Here is a 19,709-nt window from a genome sequence, read left to right on the forward strand (position 1 = left end):
AATGCTACTCACCATACAGCGTAGATGCCAACTCACAGAAAGGCACAACCAAAAGACTGTCAGAAAGTTAGCTATCAGCTTTGTCAAAAATAGACAAAACACACACACACACACACACACAACTCACATACACACATCACCAACGTCTATGGCAGCCGGAGCCAGACTGCAAGCAGCAGTGCATTATGGGAGAGGCAACCAGGTGGGGGTTAGGATGAGGCTGGGACAGGGAGGGGGATGGATAGCAGGGTAGGGGTAGGGGACAGTAAAGTACTGCTTGGAGCATGCAGGGATGAGATGGAGAGTAAGGCAGCTAGGTGCAGTTGGGGGGTAAGACAGAGAGCGAGGAAGAGGGGGAAGGGGGGGGGATAGCGGAAAAGGAGAGAACAGCACCGTACTATCTCCCACCCCCACACTGCTATCCCTCCCCCTGTCCACCTCAGCCTCCTCCTTAACCCCATCCGATTGCATCTCCCATAATTCATTGCTGCTCGCAGTCTGCCTCCAGCTGCCAGAGACTGTGGTCATGTGTGTGTGAGTTAAGTTTGTGTGAGTGTGCGTGTGGGTGTGTATGTTGTCTATTTTTGAGAAAGGTCTTGCTGGCTGAAAGCCAACTTTCCAACAGTCTTTTTATTGTGCCTTTCTACGATTCAGCGTCTCCACTATATAGTGTGTATCAACTATCCTTTTCATTATATTGTTACATTCCATTCCGGATTTTCCATTGTTAGATATTATCATTGTTTTTTGTTGCTATAAACACATATCCACCACCAGTGTTCATCTTATTTTTGTGATATACATTCAAGTGAGAGTGTAAATTTTATTGCTGTTGACTGCTATCCTGTCTCGACTCGCAACACATATTATTGGGTTGTGGAGGGGTTTCCCTATTCAAAAAAACCCACGTGTGCACACAACACGTACTCCCCTACCCTGGAAGCTACTTCCTATGTGTAGTGCATGCCTGACATAATAGGTGCAGGCTCCTACACATCTCCACCTGATAGTGGAGATCAAGAAATTGGCATCAGAATCTGTCTTCCAATAGGTGAGGAATCCTGTGCCGGCTCATATGTATGAGGGTTGTTTCAAAAATAAGGTTCCCACATTTTTTTTAGACACAAGGAATTTTTTATTCGAAAAAACGATTACACCGTTGGAAACATTGATCTTTAAGCTATTTTTCCACATAGTCCCAATTTTATGTCGAGTAATCCACTTTTGCATTCCCACCTCAAAGAACTCTGTCGCCAGCCCGTTGAGAAACTTGGAAACTTCTTTTTGCAACTCCTTGTCCGTCTGGAATCGTAGACCGCCTAGGTGCTCCTTCAATTTCAGAAATAGATGTAAATTGCTGGGTGCCAAATTGAGGCTGTAAGGGGGGTTGTCAATGACATCCCGGGCAAATTGTCAGTTAACTCCATCGTTTGTTGTGACACATGTGGACGCACATTGTCGTGGTGTAGCCTTACGCCTTTGCTGAGTTTTCGCCTATGACGATTTTGGATTGCCCGTTTGAGTTTTTTCAAAGTCTTGCAATAACCTGTTGAGTTTATGGTGGTCCCTCTATGCATAAAATCAATGAGCAGCAAACCCCACTGGTCCCAAAACACCGATGCCATGATTTTTCCTGCTGACAGCTGCTGCTTAAACTTCTTTGTTAGTGGCGATCCGGTCTGTTTCCATTCGTGCGATTGTTGTTTTGTTTCTGGAGTAATATAATGGCACCACTATTCATCCCCCATAACAATGGAATCAAGGAAGTCTTCCTTATTCTTGTCACACTCACTCCAGAACTTCCGAGCAAAGTCGACGCGCTGCTGTTTGTGGACTTCTGAAAGCATGTGCGGCAATCCGCGAATTATGTGCGGCAATCAGCGTGCCCACATATTGTGCTAGCCTAGCTTTTCATTCAATATCCTGTCAATAGAAGCTTCAAAAGCTTCAGGAATTTCAGCAGCAAGTTGCCGGATGGTGATTCGCCGATCTTCAAGCAGGATTTGCTCAACTTTCACCACAGCTAAGTCGGAGATCGACGGCCTCCCACTTCGTTGTTCGTCGTGGACATCCGTACGGCTGTTGGCAAACTCCCTACACATTTGCAGACGTGTTTAATGCTTATACATCTTTCCCCATACACTTCACTCAATTGCCGATGAATTTCTACAGGTGGTAACTTTCTTGCATGCAAAAATCAGATGACCACATGAATTTCACACCTGGCAGTGATGGTGATGATGGGTTCCATCGCTTATGGCTGTCAGGCCGGTACTGACCCATGCTGGTTGTTGGAATTGGTGGTGGTGGATCCAGCAAATACGGTGGTGTTGCCAGATTTCGCATTGCACCATGCACAGTAAGGGTACAGAGTTGGCAACCTTACTTTTGAAACAACCCTCGTACTTTCAGCAGTGGGCAATACTTCAAACCTGTTGTTAGGGCATAAGTGGGCAGCCGTTTGACGAGTATCCACTGTCATCTCCAATCAAGAGATTTGCAACCCCAGCACTGTTCATCACTCACCATTGGGTACATGTTGGCCAGCAGTGCCATGCGAATCAGAAGATTCAGCAGCATCTTGTGTCCCATGTGATGCAATAGGCTCCAGAGGTGCCAAAGCATTCATCTCTTGTGCCCAACTACTACTGCAGCCCAGGGCAGCAGCCTGAAGCCTATCAACCATGGCCAATGCAGTTCCCAGCTGTTTACAGGCAGTGACCAGTTCCCCCTGCATCCATACACAACAGGTGCAGTCCCTATCCATTTCAATCAGTACAACAATATGTGACTTGTCAGTGAGTGCAATGTAAGCTCTGCTTTACACTACCTCTGGTCTATTTTACCAAAGAAAGTTGCCTCACACAGGAAGAATGCACTAAAAGTTATGCAAAAAACTTAGAGTAATGGAGTGAACACCAGCCTGCACAGTAAAATACAGAAGTACATTTGAAAAACAGCATCTAAACTAAATTACTGTGTATTACTTGGATGCTATAGCTACAGGGATGTCCTCACAGCTCAGTGACACCACTCGGCGCCGTTCATCAATTTCTATACAGAGCATCACACATTGCTGAACCTGAAGTTAGTGCTACAGTTGGGGGAAAAAAATAAAAATAATAAAAGCAATGAAGGCCAGGCAGATCTGCACTGGAGAGAAGGGGATGCCAACTCAACTGCTGGACACATTGCATGACCCATTGAAGAAGCAAGTGTGAAGAGACAATTTACCAACATCATGGAAATTTATAGGGTACATCGAGCAATTACTCCAGCTGACTGTGTAACTGAAAAAGCAAATTGCTTCTTGACTGTCAAATTCAAGATCCAGACCTACCAGAAGGTGATACTGTGTGTTCATGTTAGAATGCTGAGAAGCAGTATCTAATGTTTTTGGTGACAAGAATGTGTGAAGTTGGATTGCAACCTCCTTACTTCTTTTACACGCATAGACTTACTTGGTATGGACAGCCGATCTTCTTCTCTGGATAGCCGGCTACGTCAGTCTCCAAAAACTTCTTCTCCAAAGACTCTCTACTCATGAAATAAGTAGGTACTTGAAGAATACTTCTGTTGGTGTATTTCAAGTTCCATAAAGAACAAAATTATCATTTCTCACATAAACATTAGACTTCTTGTAAGTCACCCGTGTCATCTCACATTAGACAAAAATTAAGATACATTTACCACATAGTTGATTCTACAACCACGGAAATCGTGAACAAGTCATGCCTCTAGCACGTCTGTGTTAAAAGGTACTAAAAATCTTTTTTCAACTCAACTGTTTTTTTCGTCACTACAATATTCAGAGTTATAAAACAGCACCGAATAACACAGAAGTTCCTTGGGGCTGCCGTGTTCTTTCATTAGAACTTCCTTGGCGCAACCGACAAGTACTTGTTGGTACCGTTCGACTCCCGTGTCTACAGTCTTCTCACTACACACTTTAGACCTGCGTGCACACACACACACACACACACACACACACAACCACACACACACACACACACACACACACACACACACACACAGGTGACGTGCAGTAGATAGGCTCTCTCACACTTATATTTAAAATATTGTTTGTTAGAGATAGAAGGCCAAGTGGTTCTAGAATTTACGCGGAAATTCTCGAAATACTACAAGTAATAAATAATACTGAGAGATCAGCTAGTAGAGAGCCCAACAATGAAGGCAATGCAGTACACTCTGGAAATTAACCTTGGGGTAAAAAGTGACATGAGTGGTTTATGGTCAGTGATAGGGTGAAAATGGCAACCACACAAAAATGCAAAATTATGGATACCAAAAATGATGACCAGCACTTCCTTTTTGAGCTAAGAATAATTCTCCTGAGCTGGAGTAAGTATCTTTGACATGTGCTTGATTGGCCTTTTTCTCCCATCCTCTAACTTATGAAGCTGAGCCACCCTGATTCCATGTGGTAAATAGGGCTGGTAAGTCATAAGACAGGTGGCTGACTGGAGGGCTGATTTTAACTTCTGAAAAGCCTGATTTCATTCTTCGGACCAATGAACAGTACTCCTGTATGTTAACAGAGATGGCTGAGTCGTCAGACCATGAAAGTTAGGTGGGGAATAGAGATCACATAGTAGTTTACATTTCTTAGAAATACTTGAAGGTCCTTAACGGACTTAGGCACAGGCATATTCTGAATAGCCTCTACATATTCTGTGGTTGAAAGCTGAAAGAAGGCACATTTGGAAAAATTAAACTTAAGTCATTTCTAATCAGGGGCTGCAAAAACAAACAGAATGCGCAAATGTGTGTTTGTTTTACAACCAAGTAACTGACACAATACAGAATGCTGAAAAAAGTCCATTCAAGAGACCTTTGGAAAATGGGAGCAGCACCAGTCACCCTAAAGAGCATCCTGTTATGTCGATATAGTCTGAATTGCGTGTTCGGGACTAATATCTTCTGAGTGTCTTGATCAAGAGGCAATTTAAAATATGCTTGTGTGTGGTCTATTTTGGAGAATAGTTTACCTCCTGAAAGTCTAGACAAGAGTTCATCCAAACGATGTAATGGATAAGAAGAGGTAATGTATAAGAATCAATTTCCATATGAATGTTAATGAGTTTCTTAAAGTCTCCACAAGATCCAAGGGGGCCCCAAATTTCTTGACTACCACTAATGGTGAATCCCACTGACTGTAGGAACCTGAGTACAGAACTCATTGTTAACCCTATCCACTTCAGTCTTTACCTCATCCTTAATAGCCAACAGAATCAGGATTTGCAAAATATTGAATTTGTTGTCTGTCTTGAGACAGCATGAGCTGGAAAGTTGACTGCTTTCCACAGGCCTTGTTCACACAATGGTGCAAATTGTGTATGAAGTGCATCAGTGGCAGCACAAGTTACCGACAAGCTGAGGATGCATTGTATGATGAAAGGAAAATCCAAAAGTGAAATATACATCAAGGCCAAATATATACTCAACTGACAAATCCAGCACAACAATAAGTGACTGGTAGTTGTACATGACATAAAAGAGGCATCTTTTGGTGGCTGTGCGTACATAACTTTTATTATGCTGTACAGAGAGAGGGAGCACCCATACTAAAGTACATAGCCTGCTTTACTACTGAAACTGATATGCTGGTAACAAAAAGAGAAGTCACGGGCAAAAACTTTTACATAGTTTCAGCACTGATCATCATCAGAAATGTTACTTATTAGCATTGGTCAGGTTTGTTGCTATGTGCCGGCATGTGTCACTGCATAATTCTGCAATTTGACCTTACTGTGAATACTTGACCTCATAATGTGACCATTCCTGCTTAGGATGTAATGTGACCACTCCTACCTGGGATATAAGAAAAAACAATCCAGACAATTGGTAAACAACATGTATCACTAGTGCAGAATTGCAGAGAATGCGGGTGGTTGGCTGCCACAGCATGGGATTTGTTTGCCGCTTGTAGAGTCAATTACAAGAACACGTTGCACTGTTTTCCTACAGAGTCTGCATGTAGACATACTGTGAGAGTAAATTTGACATTGGTGCATGATACAGTGTGAATTCTGTATGATCACATTAGTGGTTACAAGTGGCTCACATGTGGGCTGGTGGACTGGTTTGCATGCTACATCTGTTGTAAGGTGTTATATAGATATTATCTGAATTGTACTTGATAATGGCAAAAAATTTGAAATTAGCTAGTAGCAGCTAAAATTTGAAATTTTTGCAGCCCATACAGCAATATTTTATTTTAAAAATACTGGGTGTGGCATTAGTCACTCAACAGCTGTGCATTTCGGTTCATGGTCATGTTTTAGCTAAATATTTAAGTAATAATCCCTGTATTGAAAATTGTGAAATCTCTGCACAGTGAAATTTGATTTAAGAGTTAAGGCTGAACTGGTTTGTTATTAACAAATAACAACCTAAGCCTTGGTGTCAGTTGCACATTTATTGTGAGTGTGGAAAGTAAAGGAACAAAAAATTGTCTACAGAACAATGAGTGTTAGCTTTACAGATATGGTGGAAATGTGGTTGAAATTATGAAGGTGTAAGACAATAATTAATTGAAAAATTCTTGCATACACAGCCACCATGCAGGCAAACTATCTAAAAATTAAATTGAAGGTTCTAGGTGAAAGGTTCTGTAGCTGGCTTACCACACAGTGGCTGCCCAAAGTAGCAACGATTAAAGAAAGTCTTCAGCTTGTTGCACAGGCATTTGTTCAGTCATCCAAGAAATCTGCAAAAAGAGCTTCTAAGGAACTACAGTTGTTAAAAACACTACATCTGAAGCCTTAGGTATCTACCTTACTACATGCCCTAAATGAGGATGATTGAGATCAAAGCCATGAATTCTGTAAGTGGTGTGTGATCCGCAGTGAAAGTGATCCTAACTTTTACAAAACAGTGCTGTGGTGTAAAGAAGCAAGTATTAAATTAAATGGAAGAGTTAACAAATTCAGCTGCCTGAAAATCCTTGATTTGTTGTTGAGGAGGAGTTAAATGTTCTTGGAGTTTTTGTTTGAAATGTGTAACAAAGGAATGGCAAGCCCATACTTTTTCAGTGGAACCATGACTGCAGAAAAAGTATGTTGATTTGTTAAGAGAAGTTATTTATTTACACAGTACCCCTGTACTTGAGGCTGTACAAAACAATCTCATTTGGCAACAAGATAGCACTCCACCACGCAAGGGGTTACAACTCTTCGTGTTTTTGGCTGACAGTTTTTTAAGAATAGGTGGGAAGGCAGGGTAAAATCAGTTGGCCTCCAAGCTTGCTGGACCTCACTTCTTGTTATTTTCAATATGGTAGATACTGAACGGTAATGTTTTCACTACAAAACTATTCAAATTACAGTATTTAGAGATTTTGATTGAACAAGAATATGATAACTTTTTGATAATAATGAGGAGTTATGTGACATTAAATCAGTGTTTAAATGATGTGTTAAATGTCTAGATAACAATGGAGGAAACTTTGAACACTTTTAATAGGACAAATTACTTTGTGTAAACCACAATGTACAGCATTTTTGGTTAACTGACTTTTGCTGCACCCTGTATATTGAGGCTGTGGACCCATACAAAACAAAATTAAGTATATGTAATAAATTTTACAAAATATACTTCTCAGTATTCTTGAGCCTCATGAAATGACTGAAATGTTGTGATAGCTGGCACATAACTCAAAATGAGCTTCATCTGACATCAGGATGGTGTGCAACATTTGTGGATTTTGGCAAAGGAGATCATGTGTGGTTAAGCAGAATGTTTTGCGTGAAACCCAGTCGCGAGGCCTAATTTCCTGACCAATCTGCAGCTTATAAGGATGAAAATGGAGATCTACGTGCAATATTCTCCTGAATGAGCGATCGGACATAAGCACAGTTTGGGCATGATGACAAGCAGATCTTTTTGGGCTATGAAATAGTGGTACATGAACATTTTCCATGGCTTCTGGTGTCCACACAGTTATTTCACTTCTTCCTGGTTTGCGATTGCAAACAGAACCTGTTGTTCGAAATGGCACCTACCCACCTCACAATGGTCCGTCCATCTGGAACTTTCCCTTGACGTCCCAAGTTGAAATGTTGCCGAAATAGATGCTGGGTAGCAATACAGAGTCATTATTCTTGAAATAACTTTCAGCAGGAAAGGCATGACGCTGTGCACTTCACTGCTCCATATCACTGTCACTCTCGAAATGGCAGCTCATTAGTACATGAATGCAGCATGAACTGGTGCGCATTCCTGCAGTACGTCATTGTACTACGCAAGTGAAATTACGCTTTGAACACTGTCACACTCTGTATGATATCAACTAAGTAGAAAGAAAAGCTAACACTCCTCTTACACATTATTTATCTTCATCTGCAGTACTAATGCACAAACAGAAATTAACTGCCATTTTACTATGTTTATTTATCTTTTGTGCATTAGATACTCATCCCAGAAGCCTGAAAACTTATACCATGTGGAACAGATTGTCCAACAGATGCAAAAGCCCAAATAATTGTTTCTGATTTCACTGGGTCATCAGAAAAATCAGTTATTATAAACTGAACACTTGTAACTGAGTTTTTAACTTACTGAATGATAATATTGTCTTATTGTTAACTTCTCCATCTGTAATGTCCAAATCATTGATAGAATTTTAAACTGAATGTTTTCCTTAGTCTACAGAAATGATGACAATAAGTGTGCGTGATTTATTTATTTATTTATTTTTTTATTATTTTTTTTTTAATGGACTGCTGTTACTTATTGCCTGTGTGCAGTATCTTCAGAAAAATTGTGAATTTATGAGTTCTTAAATGTGCATGAATCACATCTGTTCCTTAGTTTAAGCTGCTGAACCATCTTCTGTCACATCTTCTTAGAGAGGAACAGAAAGTATTGAGGCATTTGTCTGTTTCAGGTTGTTATGATGGTAACATTTATGCTGTTGACATTACACAGGGCAGCCTGATTTGGGTATTCTCTGCTGGTGACAAGGTGAAAAGTGGTCCTGTTCTGTGTTGTCACCAAACAGCCATTGTTGTTGGGTGCTACAACCACAAATTATATTGTATTAAGGTGCAGGTAAGGACATCTTACGAGACCATTGTGTAGATTGCCTTCTCTTGGCACTGACTAAGCAAATAATTGTTTAGTATGGAAATGAAGCTCAGGGCCTTATTTTTGTGACTCAATTTAGCACTTTTTATGCTTTCATAGATGTTACATAGCTTTTAAAAAGATTAAAATTTGATTCTGGCAATATTAAACAGCATATTATGCATTTAATAGTTGAACTCCATCCCCTAGATGGAAACATACATAGACTTTTTCTATAGATCCAATATAATCCTCAAGGTAGCATAAAAACAAAAATGCATAATATGAAATGTACAGGAGAACAGATATGTCATGGTTCCTTTCACAGATCATAAGTGAAATGATCTTCAGGGATATGGAATATGTAAAAAATGTAAAACATATTTTCATTTAAAAAATAATATATTTCAGTTGTCACAAACATGTGAATGTATTTACACTAAAGTGCATTAGATAATAAGAAGGGACTTCAAAAAGTAATTTACTTATTATTGTTGTGGGCCAAGTAACCTCTTTTGAATGCTGAACTACACTTCAAAGTGATAGAGATATGTGACACTATTATTCAACATAGTCACGAAACCTCTGTAAACAACAGTCGGAACATTCTACCAATCACTCAATTCTTCGAGTATGGGTTGTGAGTAACTGAATCCACTTTCCCTTCTTCCCTTTTTTCCCCTCTCTCCTCCCGATGAAGGAACAAAGTTCCGAAAGCTAGGAATGTAAATTTTCAGTTCTGTTTTATGTGTATCTATCGGCTGTACTGAGCTGAGGTAAGTACTGGCCAGCCCCTCTATCTCTTTGTTAGTATTTGTTTCACATCTTATATGAGATTTTCCATTAATCATTTAGATCACCTATATGGTCCACATCCTTCATTGTTTTGTCCCTTTTGTTAGCTATCACTTACGTCTGTCATCTTAACACTTTCTCTTCTTCGGTGTTTTATATATACATAAATAAATATTTTCGTCACCAACTGTGCTAGTTTCATCTTCCTCCTATTATCTTGTTCCGTTTATAGTCCTCTTCTCTTTTTTATTTATTGATTTATTTATTCAACATTCCATAGTTTTAACGTTCGTTATTCGCTGTTTCCCAGCCAACAATCTCTTCCACACCTACCAGTATCATCCATTTCCGTCGATTTCTTGTTGCTGGCGATATTTTTGTGCCATTGGCTATCTTTCTCTGCCACAAGAAAAATTTTTTGGGACATTTCTGCCCCACCCGCGATCTTTTTTGCGGCACGCGCGATCTTTTTTGCGGCACGCGCGATCGCTTTTGCGGCACGCGCGATCTTTTTTCGCCACTCGCTATCTCTGTTTTTGAGCTACGTGTGTTCTTTTTCCCCTGATCTGGACATACTTGCTTGGTCTGGTTAACTTTTTCCGTATTTTTCTTATTTACTGGTCTTCCTTTGGTATTGAACATTACCAACACAATTTCTTTCCTTCTCGTCCTTCCCTCCGTGTTTTACTCCTTCTTATGATTACTATCTCAACTTTAGTTATCTAATTTCCCTATCCACCAGTTACCCACTATGTACCCTAATCCTATACCACATTATTTACATTCATTCCGGAAACATGCATTCACTGTAGCCAAACTGCAATCCCACATATTTTTCCTCCAGTCCTGCTTAACCTTTGGAATTACCCCTAAAGGGCTTACCTTAAAAGTTCCCATCTCTGGGTGCAATTCCTCCTTCCACCAGCCTCTCCTGGACTTCCAGAACCTTCAATCCTTAGCCCTTACCCAACTTGTCCTGAATCTCTACACTACTTCATGTAACCACCACTCCCAACAGCTCCTATCTCTCTTCAAAGTCCTCCACCTCTCAAACCCTTGCTTGGAGAACACACTGAGGAACATCATCCTAGAAGCCAGCTGCAAACTTGAGTTCCATGCCACACAACACCTGAAAAAACTATCCACAGTGCTAGTGCAACACCTAAGAAGTGGGGTCCCTCTCCCTATCCCTCACAAACACCAACCACAACAGAACCTTCAACAAACCCCCCTCATAGCCAACAAACCTAGCCTAGCCACCCTACTCAATCTCCCCATCCCAGCACATACCCCACACAGACCAAATCTCAACTATAACCACAGTCAAATGCCACATATCACCAGTCCCAATTCAGTCCTAAACCTCTCATCCAGATCCCTCTCTCCTCCAGAGACATCTGTTCTATCAAAAGGCTTAACCTTTAGCCCCACACCTAAATTCAACCACACTGCCCTGGTTAAAGATCTCCTCTCATTCACCCGGAACCTCAACTGGAAATATCACTTCACTACCCAAACACAGCCCCCAAGCACTAGACCCAGTGTTGAACCCTGTCTAGAACAGTTTCGACTGCCTTCTCAAAGGGATCCTCCTCCCCTCCCCCAAAACCATCCCTTGCAGACATATCAGGAATTCCTCACATCCAGTGTTGCCTCCCAGTCCTTCTTGAAGAACATCCCGACAACCCCCAACATCACCCCAGCTGAATCCCGTGCCATTAAAGAGCTGAAAATAGACCACTCTATTGTCATCCTCCCGGCGGATAAAGGCTCCACAACTGTCGTACTTGACCGTGTGGAGTATGTGGCAGAAGGACTGCGTCAACTCTCTGACACCTCAACTACAAAGCTGTTACCCAGGATCCCATTCCCTCCATCCAGACTGAGCTGCAAAAAATCCTAAAAATCCAAGGTCCCTCACAAGGCCTCACAACGGCTTCCATAGACTTACTCACTCCACCTGAGCCACGTACCCCTACCTTCTACCTATTACCCAAAATCCACAAAGAGAACCATCCTGGCCGTCCCATTGTAGCAGGCTTCAAATCCCCAACCGAACGTATCTCAGCTCTGGTAGACCAGCACCTACAACCTATCACCCGCAGACTCCCATCCTACATCAAAGACACAAACCACTTCCTAGAACGCCTCAAATCCATTCCCACTCCTCTCCCACCTGAAACCTTTCTTGTCACCATAGATGCTACATCCCTTTACACAAACATCCCACATACCCATGGTCTCTCTGCCCTTGAGCACTACCTCTCCCAACGCCCACCCGAAGATCTTCCAAAAACCTCGTTCCTTATCACACTTACCAACTTCATCCTCACCCATAATTACTTCACTTTTGAAGGCCAGACCTACAAACAAATCAGGGGAACGGCCATGGGAACCAGGATGGCTCCCTCCTATGCCAACCTCTTCATGGGCCGCATGGAGGAGGCTTTCCTGAAGACCCAACAGCTGCTTCCCCTGGCCTGGTATAGGTTTATAGATGACATCTTTGTGGTCTGGACTCATGGTGAAGAAACACTCCTTAATTTCCTCCATAACCTCAACTCCTTTTCGAATCTGAATTTCACCTGGTCCTTCTCCAAAACCCAAGCCACCTTCCTGGATGTTGACCTTCATCTTGTTGAAGCTCACATCCACACCTCAGTCCATATCAAACCCACAAACAAACAACAGTACCTTCACTTTGATAGCTGCCATCCTTTCCACATCAAACGCTCCCTTCCCTACAGCCTAGGTATTCGTGGCAAACGTATCTGCTCCAGTGACGAATCCCTCAACAACTACACCAATAACCTGACCAGTGCTTTCCTCTCCCGCAACTATCCTGCAGACCTTGTCCACAAACAGATTTCCCGAGCAATACATTCCTCCCCGTCCAACAACAATGTTCCTACCCCCAGACCACACAGAAGCATCCCCCTTGTCACCCAGTATTATCCTGGCCTCGAAAACATCAACAAATTACTCCGCCAGGGATATGACTTTCTCAAGTCAACCCCTGAAATGAGATCATCCCTTGACAAAATTCTCCCCACACCACCCAGAGTTGCCTTTCGTCGCCCCCCTAACCTCCGTAACATCCTTGTTAAACCCTACAATATTCCCAGACTACCTTCTCTACCCAGCGGTTCCTACCCCTGTAACCGACCCCGCTGCAAAACCTGCCCCATGCATCCGCCCACAACCACCTACTCCAGCCCCGCTACTGGTAAAACATACACAATTCAAGGCAGGGCTACGTGTGAAACTACACATGTCATTTATCAACTGACGTGCCTGCACTGCACAGCCTTTTACATCGGCATGACAACAACCAAACTGGCTGAGCGAATGAACGGACACAGACGAACTGTCCGCCTAGGAGATGCCCAATACCCAGTAGCGGAGCATGCCCTCCAGCATAATTCTAGGGACCTAGGAACCTGCTACACCGTATGTGCCATTTGGCTTCTCCCACCCAACACCAGTCCCTCTGAACTGCGGAGATGGGAACTTGCACTCCAACACATCCTTTCATCCCGCCATCCCCCTGGACTGAACCTACGTTAAAGAACCTCACTCCCATTCACTCTTCAGTCTTCTCCTCTTTCCCTTTCCTCTTTAGCCATTCACGCATCTTTTCATCCTACATAGTTGTGTTTATCTTTATACTTTACTTCTGTATGCATCCTCTTTGGTTTGAAGCTGGCACAGTACTTACAGTAGAATATCTTTGGCTTCCCTCTGACAACCATGCCTCCATCCTTGCTACCCTCCCTGTTTACCTTTCCCTGTTGCTTCATAACCTGGGTTGTGAGTAACTGAATCCACTTTCCCTTCTTCCCTTTTTTCCCCTCTCTCCTCCCTGATGAAGGAACAAAGTTCCGAAAGCTAGGAATGTAAATTTTCAGTTCTGTTTTATGTGTATCTATCGGCTGTACTGAGCTGAGGTAAGTACTGGCCAGCCCCTCTATCTCTTTGTTAGTATTTGATTACATAATAAATCCATCTTGTTAAAGTGTATCTTAATAGAACAAATCATACATATATTAACAATAATATCAAATGATGTGAGTGTTATCTAAAATCCAACTTGTGCACACCTTCAATGCAGTAACACCCTGTGTACATGTTGTAACTGTTTTCTGGTTGATGGAGCTAAAATTGTCTACGAGGAAATTTCATGAAGTACGTTACACATTTTGTCTCACTTGAAGACTATTGCACAACAAGAACGGCACATTATTGGAAGAGAGTACACGTCCCGGATTTCCTGCAGACACAGTTCTGCTGCACTACAGATATCATGTGCACCACAGTGTGGGAATGAAATGGCATGGCAACACGAAAAGTATTTCAAATTTGAAGTACATGGGACGGTACTATTCTTTTGGGCAAAACATCTAAATGACACACAGATTAACCATGACATTCTGATGGTATATGGACCAAATGCAATGTTGTGTCCAACCATAGTGAAACATTGCCTACAGATTGACCAAGGCCACACAAACACAGGTGATTCTGATAAACAAGGAAAGTGATCAACACCGACCACAGATAACATCCAAGCAATCGAGGAACAGATTCACTGCAATCACAGATTTTCCAGTGATGAGGATGTTCACATAGCGGCTGTCAAATAGCTCATGACCAAGGAGCAGATTTCTATACTCGAAGCTGAGGTAAGTACTGGCCAGCCCCTCTATCTCTTTGTTAGTATTTGTTTCACATCTTATATGAGATTTTCCATTAATCATTTATTATGTAATCAAGATGATATATTTAGTGTTGAAGTGAAACACTCCATAGAGCACTCGCACTGCCTCAGTTCTGTTAGGCTTATCTGTGTATGTGAAGCTTTTCTTGGTTGGTCTACTATTTTCTTCATTTGTGGTGGAACATCCATGTGTTCTATAAAATCAAAAATTTTAAAACTCTTAGACTTTCGTTGGTTAACAGAGTGTACTAACACTCATCCCATAAAGGAAACATGATTGATATGAGCTTCTAAGGAGTCTTTAGTAAACGTGTACTGTAAGAAAACACAGTTTTATGTTCACTATAGTCTTAGGTGGCATCTGAGGGTGTGTTCCTCTTCTTCATACACACATGGTTGTAAATGGCAAAGTGGGATATTTGAAATGAGTAAAACGGCCTTGGACCAGGAGCTTCCTTGTGGAAACAGCTGGTTCCATACAGCAAACATCCTTCTGGAGGAGTGATAAATTGGTGAAATGTCCAATTATTATGGAGTTATATGACACACTGAATTTCAGTGGATCATAGGTTCTGATTAAATGTAAAGAAGTTGAGTTTATTCACCGAAATGTCTGTTCTTCTATTATGTACCATTGTGGGCTGTTTGAAGTGTCAAATGTTTGTCCATAACATACTAGCATGAAGTAAGTTATACCGAGACCAGTAAAACTTACTTACATATTGATGAAATTCCCCCTCCTCTTCCCACCTTTGCGTAAGTTTTATTTTAACCCTATAAAAATGATTCCAAAGGCAGACATTTACATGCAGATGCCTCACATTATACATACATATGAATTACAGTTCGCTAAGAAGCCCTCTGATTTCAGAACAGCAAAATTCGAGAACTGAAGCAGGAAGTCTACCTCAAAGAATAACATGTCACTAATAACTTAAAGATAACCCATTGTGTTCCCTTTTCCCCATCTAGGGGTTGTTTCTGTTTCTACAGAAGAAAAAATATATTGAAACATACAAAATACAGGATGAGTCAAAATTAGTGAACATTATTTGAAAGAAAGCATTCACTCAGGGTTTTCGTTATACAGAGTCGCAACCTGACCACCAGCATGATTAATGCACTCAGACCAGCATTCAACAGTACAATTTAGTGATGGAACACACCTTGCTGGGGAAATGTTGGATATCACACTTTGTATCATGTCCTAGAATTCTATGAGTTCTCTTATTATTGTGCTATACATGTCCTCCTTTATCACACCCAATAATGAGAGCTCACAGAGTGTGAGATCCAGAGATAGAGGAGGCCATAAAAATGGTCCATCATGACCATCCAATGGTTTGGGAATGTCTGATCAAGATAAGCATGAATGGAACTAGCAAAATGGGGCAGTGCACCATCATGTTGGAAATACCCTTCTCATCTAAGTTGTAGATGGGGCAGGAGGGGGGGCATGTTATCAATGGCAAACTATTTTGGCATTTGCAAGTAGCCAAGTGCATTCACCATTGAGGTTGTAAATGAAAATAGGCCAACTACACCAGTAGAGTCACGGAACACCCCATAATCACATTCATGCTCATGAACGATATGTGGAGTTTCAGTACCCCAGAAAATTGCATAATGATGATTAATGTGACCACTGGTATGAAAAGTAACTTCATCACAGAAAATCATATGTCTAACAATGCCTGGCTGCATCCATGACATTCTATCAGAACCTCACAGCATTTTATCTGTTTCTGCCGAGTAATCAAACCTTGAATGATTTTTAGGTGATACGGTTGCATGCCAAGGTCCTTGATTAGATTTAGTTCACTGTCCGCTGTGGATTCCCTGTTTCCAGACTGCAGTGTCTCAACAATTTTGATAGACTCTGTAGTATGGCCTCCTGCACTGTAGCAATGTTGACTTCACTTCTGCCAGTTCAGGAGCATCTCATTTCTATTTTAATTCTTTGCTACTGATCAAGTTGCCACAAACTTCTAGTAATATGATAAATTGTTTAATGATTTGGTGGCTGTCTGCTGGAAATCATTCTGCAAACCTTCAATGCACTTCTGTTGTCGACTGCACAACTTCCAAGCTTGCAACCACTCTTCTCTGCTCCAGTGTGAATTTGTCAGCCGTGGGTACCAACAACCTGGAATAGAAAATGACACAAAACTAAGATTGTTCACATAATTTTGACTCACCGTGTATAAATGACCTACTAGGCAGCAGAGTATTTGTCTGCTGCTAAAGTGTTGCTTAAAATAATCATAAAAGCCTTGAGTAGTACAAAAGTGACTGTAAGAGCTGTCTTTAGCAAAACAGAAATTATGCTATTTAAGTGTCTCCCCTGTCCATTGGTACTGAATGGGTTCCAGATGCATCTGAAAAAACGTAAGTCTTTGTGCAAAGTAGACCATCCTGTGTCTGTTAATGGAAAAACCGTATTAACCTCTTGGCATTCACATTTTGAGAGGCCACATTCCCCACCAAAAGGATGCATTAGAGATAGTGGGGTGAACATAAGGATGGCTATGATTTTAAATAACACATCCAATGCCTCACCTACTTTTTGTACCATCAATTTAAAGGTAGTTGCTATGACAGTATGTACCCCTTTCATTTCCTTACCTCCTCGTGGTACTTTTAATCAGGAGACTCTTGTCAAAGTTACTGATCAGCTACCATGTGTTTGCCCCTTAGTGGACATATCATTGGACAGTGCTGATTGGAGCTCAAATCGAATGTTCTCTAAGAGTAAAGTAGTTGAAAATCCCTTCTACTTCAGAAGATCTATTAATTTTGAATAAAGATTACATATTTCAGCGCTGCACCAAAGCCTTTCTTTTACATTTACTTGTCCGATTGCTGTCATTGCTCAACTGATATTACTCTGTGTAAAGTCAGTTAAGATCTCCACTCTAATGACCTCATCTCATCATAGAAAGTAGGCTGCCGAGTTCAACAAAACTGATTGGGCACAACACAACCTGTTGAATATGTTTAAAATATGCTAAGTTTCCAGAATTTTCATGTAGCTGCTGAGGTTCTTCTGAAAGCTCACAGGAAATCTTAAGAAGCAACCTGTTACTTGATTTGGTGAGCATTGTCATTCTGCTGTCAAAGGCAGGCAAGCAGCACATCTTGGAGGAGCATTTGAAGTGAATCGAAGAAGTGTCAGTAGAAATTCAACAAGAGAAAAATAAACTCTAAATGATGCTTTCTGAAATCAGTAAATCAGTGAAATGGTGCTATGTAGTCAGGAGCGAATAAGAATGACCTATGTCAGAGGTATTAAAAGAATTTGGCAAAAATAAGGCTGTGGACTGTCTGCAACTTAACATGTCATCTTTATTGGTAAGAAGCAATCTATCTTTTCCTTACGTTGTTAATATGGTATATAATAATAATAAGAATTATTATTATTATTATTATTTCATGTGGCTCAATGGTTTGGTGCAAGACTCCAATTGGACACCACTTTGGCAGGTTGTATGCCTCTAGGCTACAAAAGTTTTCCAACCAGGAAATGGGATCTACAGTTTAACATGGAATTCAAACCACGGGTTCCTTCTGACAACTTCTCACATCATTGAGAGGTGAGGACTAGGTTGACACAAAAACTGAAAAATCCCTGTTCTGATTGGAATTCAATCCCATGACCTCTCGTCTCCATGCATGCGCTCTACTGCTAGACCACCAGGTCTGACGTACCGATATTGGATGATATTTATAGTCTTTCTTTGAATAAACTGTTCCAATTCTGAGAGCATCTGGTGAAAGGCAGTGGGCCATTTAGGCAATGCATACCTCAAATTCTGAGATTTTGGAGGCCCAGATAAGGTGTATCCCTACACTCACAAAACCAATCTAGGACGTTAGCTGCCATATAAATGAGGGCATTCCATCTTGGATGATGCAATCTCTTTCTGGAAACAGTTCCTGTACAATTGCATTAACATTTTCACCAAAAATGGCCCTTCATTTGGTTTACAAGAAGTACATAAATAGCACCTCTAACATGAATCTTTTGTTTGTGTTGTTCTCACCACATGCTCCCCACTGGCATCTTGTTCTCCAGATGAATACCGAACTCATCAGACATTGGCCTTGCAATAGCCTTCTTAATAAAGGTACCATTCTTGTTCAGTACTTTGTGTCCGAGTTAGTGAATTTAGTACTTGTCCCACTGGTGTGTGTAGCAGACAATTTATTTCTTATGAACTGTGTACATAGTTCTGAGACTATATGAGGAATTGTCCTAAAATAACCTCAAAAAAATAACATTGCATATTTATTTTGTTTGCTTGCAGATTCAAACTGAAATTCTTATCTGCAAACAAAAAAATAAGTACATGACTTTATATAGACACTATAATAATAATAATAATAATAATAATAATATTATTATTTATTATTATTATTATTATTATTATTATTATTTCATGTGGCTCAATGGCCTGGTGCAAGAGTCAATTGGATGCCACTTCGGCAACTTGGGAAACTGGTGGAGGACATGTGGAACCCATCCGATGTATCCACCTGTCATTTCATAATTCAGGCCTCTGTCACCATATGTTAGAGCAAGGGCGGGGTAACATATAAGTCCCATATCAGATACCAGCTCACTGTAAGCACTATGCAGAAATTCCTGTGATCATGAAATAAGTTTGCAAAATTATTCTTTGAGATGATAAGTAAAACCTTATGACTATCCCTCATATACAGTAGATCTGACTACTCATAAAAAAATTGTGCCTGTTGCTGCAGATGGAGCAATTAAATGAGCACCCACAATTTGCCTCCATAGGAAGTTTGTTGAATTTAGCAAGACAGCAGTTCACCAGAATACAATAATAGTTACAGATGGCTCAGGATATTTCCAAAGATTTTATAGTACAGGGGCAAAACAAAAGACTACATTCGTACATCACAAAGATATCAGAAAACAAACCTATTCATCCAAGTGGACAATTGGTTCTGAGTCATGATCACAGGAATCTCTGAATATGAGCTGGTATGTGATATGGTTCTTACAAGCTACCGTGGTATTACAGGTCTGAATTAGGAAATGACAGGTGGATGTATGGGACAGATCCCACATGTCCTCCACCAG

The 19,709-nt window shown here is 41.0% G+C and overlaps 1 protein-coding gene across 2 annotated transcripts in view; it reads left to right on the forward strand.

Moving 5' to 3' along the window:
- The window catches only part of LOC124790061 (beta-alanine-activating enzyme), a 180,208-nt gene that overhangs the window by 149,728 nt on the left and 10,771 nt on the right, over nt 1–19,709 (forward strand). For both annotated transcript variants that reach the window (XM_047257624.1, XM_047257625.1), the window contains exon 11: nt 8,909–9,072. In XM_047257624.1, the coding sequence (XP_047113580.1) occupies nt 8,909–9,072 (164 nt within the window). The remainder of the gene's footprint in view (nt 1–8,908; nt 9,073–19,709) is intronic.

This window comes from Schistocerca piceifrons, chromosome 3 (genome assembly GCF_021461385.2).
Source record: "Schistocerca piceifrons isolate TAMUIC-IGC-003096 chromosome 3, iqSchPice1.1, whole genome shotgun sequence".
Classification (NCBI taxonomy): Eukaryota; Metazoa; Arthropoda; class Insecta; order Orthoptera; family Acrididae; genus Schistocerca; species Schistocerca piceifrons.